Below are 6315 nucleotides of genomic sequence, written 5' to 3'. Positions count from 1 at the left end.
CCGATGCTATGCTACTCGAATAAAAGATTCTTTAAGGTAAACAATGCCTCAAAGTTCTTTGAAGAGTTTCATCTGTTGGAACCAGGACAGCAACTGTGGTCTACCTCTATCGCAGTGCATTAGCTACCTTCATGCTCTCCAAAATAGCCCCACAGTCCTTTTTTAACGTTCTGCTCGGGTGCTTGATGGCCTGGTTAACGCCACGCCGAATGTCCCCCATGCGAACCGCCATCTGCGCGACTCCGGCCAGACAAGCCTCATCGTGTTCTTGGAACTGTCAATCAAGAGAGAGAGAGAGATACGCGTAAAATTGCAACAAAGCAAAAAAAAGCACCGTTAAAAAAAACCAGACAAAATTTGACCAGATATTGTTGACATCAGATGAAAAACTGATTAAGGAGCTCTATAAATATATGTTAAGTTTAAAGATGGAAGAGGAACAAGTTAAAGAAACAATGATAATGACTTCTGGTTTGCCGACGTAGCCACCATGGATGTCTGGAAGACGAGCTCTGTCTTCCACGTCCAGTTTCGCTTCGCTGGGGGACCCTGGAATGATAACATGGGCAAAGAATTTTGGGCGTAACATAGAACTAGAAAACTGGCAAAACCTTTGGGGAAAAAACTCTAAAATAACAAAGGCAGTGGTGTAGAAAGAAAACCTATGCAAAATGTTTTACAGACGGCACTTAAGACCGGCGAGGTTAGCCAAAATGTTTAAAAATATGTCTAGCAACTGTTGGAAATGTAGACAAAAACTAGGCACATGCTATCATCTTTGGCGGACATGCCCTAAAGCCAAAAGATTTTGGTCAAGAATACGTATATGGTTAGAGAAAATGAGTAAAATAACATATAGATTTTTAAGCTAGAATGATTTTTGTTAGGTATAATTGTAGGAAATTATGAGAAAGAATGTATGTATTTAATATTACATGTATTAGCTGCAGCGAGAATTGTATTCGCTCAACATTGGAAAAATGCAGAATTACCAACAGAGGAAGAGTTAATAAAAAAAAATTCTATATTGTGCAGAAATGGACAGGTTGACATTGAAAATGAAAGAGAAAGAAGACTCAGTATACTTTAGAACATGGGATACTTTTTATCAATGGCTAGAAAAATGAGGTAGAGAGAAAGGAACTTAATATGTATTAGTAACATGTCTGGAATCCAGACATATTAAGGACTTGTGACTTACAACTGTGGTTGTAAGTTAAGGACTACTTTATTAAAAAGTTTAGCACTTATTCTGTTCAGAATTATATATTCTATTTCACCTATTAAAAAGTACATTTGTTCACACTGTATGTAAATAATATCAAGTCTGAAATACACCGACTAAAGAAAGACTATTTTGTTTCCCACGGAAAGAGGCCTCAACAAAACAATTATTGTAAAAATGGGTAAAAAACAGTTATACGAAGTACCGTTGAATCTACATAAGAACAAACTAATTTTCTTTGGCAAATGGTGATATGGAGATTTAAGTAAAATAAATAAATAAATCAGGAATTCGTAAGATTTGATGCATTTGCAAATATCTAACGTGGTTTGCTTTAATATTCACAGCTCAGTTGACCAGTAGCTTTTCTAATATTTCCAAGGCACAATCAGTTTTTAAATGATTTGAGATCTTAAACCATAAAAGTAATATAACTAGACATGGGAATATCCACCCTGAAATCATCATCAAGAGTGTTGTTACCTTCTTGTTGCTTGTGATTCCTTTTTCGTAATGGGCCAAAGCATTCACATAATCACCCCTAAAATGAAAAGTCGGCAATATTTAGAATATTTAGAATGCACAGAGATGGACAGATTGACTATGAGATTGAAAGAAAAAGAAGAAACGGACTATTATCAAACCTAGGATTTATTTTACCATTGGCTGGAGGAAAGAAGAAAGGATTAGGAATTAAATATGTATTAGCATGTAAACTCAGACGGCACATTGGTTGAAAAATTACTAATGTATGTATGGAAAAAAATGAATTAAAAAAAAAATTTAGAATCTTGTCAAATATTACAAAATGAAGAAGATGTTTAAAGAGGGTCCAGAGGGAGCGTTTTGAAAGCCCCTGGCGATAGCAATAAAACTTGGAAAGTGGTGTTTATGTTAATGTGGTGTTTGTGTAGATTGTGGCTTGAAGTAGGAAGGATGTAACAGACCAAACTATGGACTATTGCATCACATATAAATGTACATCCCTCTCTCTTTTTGGTATAATGCAGGGGTACCCAACCCCTAACCCACAGTCCACCACTGGTCCTGGTCCACACTAACCTGTTCGGAGCTGGGCCGTGTGGGAGGCGGGCCAGCGCACATGCACAGCTCCACTCGCGTGAGTGATGGACCGGCTCACACACGCACGTGTTCTGCTCACACGGCCTGCTCCCCTCTTCTCCCCCCCCAAGCTGGGCCACCAAGCTGCAACGGTTGGGGATCGCTGGTATAACGGAGACATATTAAAGGAGCCGGATGTCTGAATACAGCCTCAGCATATCTTCCTGGCATTAGCGATCGTTATGCACACACGAGATGTGGTAGTCACCACCAACGAGGCCTCTGGCTTCCAATGGGATCAATTGGTGGAAATTTTGAGGCTCAATGGCTGTTAGCCTCGATGGCAGAGACCGACAGTGAAAAGTCATCTGCTGGGAGACCGGTGTGCTTCCTTGTGCTGTTGCTTAGCCGTTTTGAGAACAGACTCTAGATGAAACGGGCCAGGGATCCGGTCCAGTCTCTAAGATAGCGGTCCCCAACCTTTCGGGCACCAGGGACCGGTTCTGTGGAGGGAGGTTTTCCCGCGGACCGGAGGGGGTGTGGTTTTGCACACTGCCCACGGATGGGGCTTGGCTTGTTTGCGCGGCCTGCTTCCCGGCATGCCGTGGACCAGTGCTGGTCCACAAACCAGGGGTTGGGGACCCTGCTCTAAGAAATAGCCCATTTGCAAGAATCGAGAATTGTCTCAGCTTTGACGGCAGAAAGATATTAAACGAATGAGAAAGACCTTCTAATTCGAGGCTCTTTAGAATGGATGCTCAGGGTTAATTTCAACCATTTGACTCTTCACATTTGTATTTATCAAATATTTTTAGCCACTTGAGAGAGAACATACGTGAATTCCAGCTGCACAGCATACTCCTTGGATATGAAGGGGATCTGATCCGGGGCCAAACGTTTAGCTAGCTGAAGCGCGCTATCCCACTGCAGCAAATCTCTTCTCATCTAATAGCACAAACAGTACAGGTTTTAACAAATTACAACTACTTTTCCCAAAGCAATGCAGTGTATATATTTTTTTTAAAAGGGGGGGGAAGCCCCACCCCCAGTGAAATATCAAGTGGTTTAAGCTTTTACCTCAAGCGCAGCGGTGGGAGAAGAAGATGCCAAGTATAAATCCTGAGCTACATTAAAGTTTTTGGTGAACATGGCCAGATGTCCCGCTAAAAGATTGTGCTCTTCTATGCTCTGAAAAAGAAGACGTGGGCAGCGCTCAAATTTTATCAAAAATTATCTAAAATAAACATAGCTCTATCATTATATAGAAGTAAAAAAAAACCCTGATGAAATAGAGAAACAAATATCTTGTGTGCGAGATAGGTGGCATGGGAAGGAAAGGGAAGGGGCGTAGAGTAGAGTAGAGTAGAGTAGAGTAGAGTAGAGTAGAGTAGAGTAGAGTAGAGTAGAGTAGAGTAGAGTAGAGTAGAGTAGAGTAGAGTAGAGTAGAGTAGACTCGACTCAAAGGTAATTTTTCAAAAGGCACCTGGTTTGTTTTTTCTTTGATAAAGATGTGTCACCTCATCCAAGAAGCTTCATTGATTCTGGCAGGATGGTGGGGGCTAGAACCGAGAAAGCTTTTTGGATGAGAAGCAAAATGTTTTCTTCTTCTTCCTGCTCCTCAAGGAAAAAACAGTCCAGTTGCCTTTTGAAAAATCACCTTTAAGGCAGCTATGGCCTGGAGGTCTGAGAATCGAGGAGAGGAGAGGGGATGGGAGACGGGACAGGAGAGGGGAGGGGAGACAGGAGGAGAGGAGACAGGAGAGAAGAGGGGAGGAGAGGAGAGGGGACAGGAGGGGAGAGGAGACGGGACGGGAGAGGAGAGGAGAGACGAGANGGGGGGAGGAGGGGAGGGGAGAGGAGAGGAGAGGAATCTCTGGCTTGAGTATAAACTGAGGAAATGTGCTGGATGAAAATAAGAATCTGTATCTGATGCAGGTATAATGCAATGAAAATCCGATATATACAGGGAATCCTCAGATTTAGAGACTCAGCATTTTGAGAAGATTTGAGCTTTAGTAGATGGATGTTATTTTCAACATGTCTCCATTCTATAATTATTTTTATTGCTAAATTATCTCCTAATGATGTTTTTTCAAAACTTTTTAAAAAAATCTTTACGCTTGGGCTAGGCAGTAGATTAGCACCATCACGTTACCCTACCATTTATGAATTAAAAAACAAAAACAAAACAGAATTGTAATACTTAACCCCAGAAGACCGTACCTTGATTTGCTCCAATGACATAACCATTCCAACGTTTTGGTTGGTCCTGTACACCCGTATCGCAAAGTCCACTTCCATGTGATGAAGGCAAGCCTCGCCGAGCTCGTTCCAACCCGACGGTTGGTTCAGACATTTGCATATCTCCCAAGCTTCTGAAAACCTAGGTCGGGTACAACGTAAAAAAAAAATAACCGTGGTGCTGAGCCTGCCCTTCACGTGTTTGAAAATATCCCACACCGTATTCAAGGGAGGACTCACCTTTTCAAAAGTAAAGTCTGAGTTAGCATTTGCTTCAATTCATCGCAGCCCCGGTCTTTCAGCATGCCCAGGAAGGTGTGAGTATTAAGCAGAATATTGTTGGTTTTCCCGCTGTGAGTCTGACAGGTTAATTCTCCGTTGTATAAGAGCAAAGGTTTGTGGGAATAGGGAACTTTGGTCGTTCCTGCCAAGACCACCTTAGAGCCTGTGAGAGAAAATTAAAAATTAAATGTTCGTGTAAGACAGGGGTCTTCAAACGTGGCCCTTTGATGATTTGTGGACTTCAACTCCCAGAATTCCTCAGCAAGCCTCCATTTTGTTTGTTAGAATTAAGATAGGGGGTCTTCAAACTTGGCCCTTTGATGACTTGTGGACTTCAACTCCCAGAATTCCTCAGCCAGCCTCCATTTTGTTTGTTAGATTTAAGACAGGGGTCTAACTCCCAGAATTCCTCAGCCAGGCAGGCTGCCTGAGGAATTCTGGGGGTTGAAGTCCACTAGTCATCAAAGGGCCAAGTTTGAAGACCCCTGATGTAAGATGACATTGGCACTAAAGGACTATATTCCTAAGAAAAAGGGCATAATTTTCAGTTTCTTACAACTAGTCTTTGCAAAACTCTATGGTAAACACACACACACACGTACACACCATGTACATGTTCCTTAGTGCCTAACAATCAGTCAGGAATGAAAACCACCTATGCGGAAATGCTGCTCTATTGCTCGATATTATATAGCCACAAGTCCATTCGTGGTTGTTTATAAACCATGATTTATAATAATGTGTAAACCTAGCGCCGTGGTTTAGCACTGGGGGGGGCAATTAATTTTCCAAGGGGTCGTAGGAGAAACTAGGACTGTTTTGAGGGCAGCTGAAGTTCCCTTGACACCACCACCCCATCGCCGTTGTGAGCTGGAAAGTCAAAACGCCAGGCCGTTAAATGCCCTGCTCTGGTTTAACATAATGTGTGAATCATCCTAAGACAGGGGTAGGCAACCTTGGCTCTTTTATGACTCGTGGACTTCAACTCCCAGAATTCCTGAGCCAGCCATACTGAGGGGAAAGGGAGAGGTTTCCATGCTGAGCCATGCTGACTCAGGAATTCTGGGAGTTGAAGTCCACAAGTCATAAAAGAGCTAAAGTTGCCTACCCTTGTCCTAAGAGGTGACAATGCTCACCAAAGGCATTATGGGATTGATTTGGACTCTTTTCTTATAACAAGTTTTATTAGTTTTCCAATTTAACATCCGAGTATTTAGAAAGCATCGTGGTGACTGGGTAATCAATAATTCAGTAACAAAATGTTTAGTACGTATCTCAGGTTACATTATCAAAAAATTCCTTCTCTATTTCCCTTAACATTTAATACAACATACTTAAACTAATAAATTCCTAACCATAACAAGCTCAGTTAAAGCATTTATCAATCTATTTTTACTTATACACATCCATGTCCTGTTTTTACATTTTACCTAATTCTTAGTACAGTATTCCAATTTAACCTTTAACATCCATAATATTCAAATTTTGGTAACCCAAATTTATTT

General features: G+C 41.4%; 1 protein-coding gene across 1 annotated transcript in view; it reads right to left on the bottom strand.

Annotated features, from left to right (window-relative positions):
* Positions 1 to 6315, bottom strand: part of WDR19 (WD repeat domain 19) — a gene marked incomplete at its 5' end in the record, with an annotated part of 42863 nt that overhangs the window by 20218 nt on the left and 16330 nt on the right. Inside the window, 6 exons of the mRNA XM_015828405.1 lie at positions 128 to 274; positions 1709 to 1766; positions 3123 to 3232; positions 3365 to 3475; positions 4511 to 4670; positions 4769 to 4973. Coding sequence (XP_015683891.1) covers positions 128 to 274; positions 1709 to 1766; positions 3123 to 3232; positions 3365 to 3475; positions 4511 to 4670; positions 4769 to 4973 — 791 coding nt within the window. The remainder of the gene's footprint in view (positions 1 to 127; positions 275 to 1708; positions 1767 to 3122; positions 3233 to 3364; positions 3476 to 4510; positions 4671 to 4768; positions 4974 to 6315) is intronic.

Source organism: Protobothrops mucrosquamatus, unplaced genomic scaffold, assembly GCF_001527695.2.
Source record: "Protobothrops mucrosquamatus isolate PMUCROS unplaced genomic scaffold, P.Mucros_1.0 scaffold4467, whole genome shotgun sequence".
Taxonomy (NCBI): domain Eukaryota; kingdom Metazoa; phylum Chordata; class Lepidosauria; order Squamata; family Viperidae; genus Protobothrops; species Protobothrops mucrosquamatus.
This window is presented reverse-complemented; position numbering and strand designations above follow the sequence as displayed.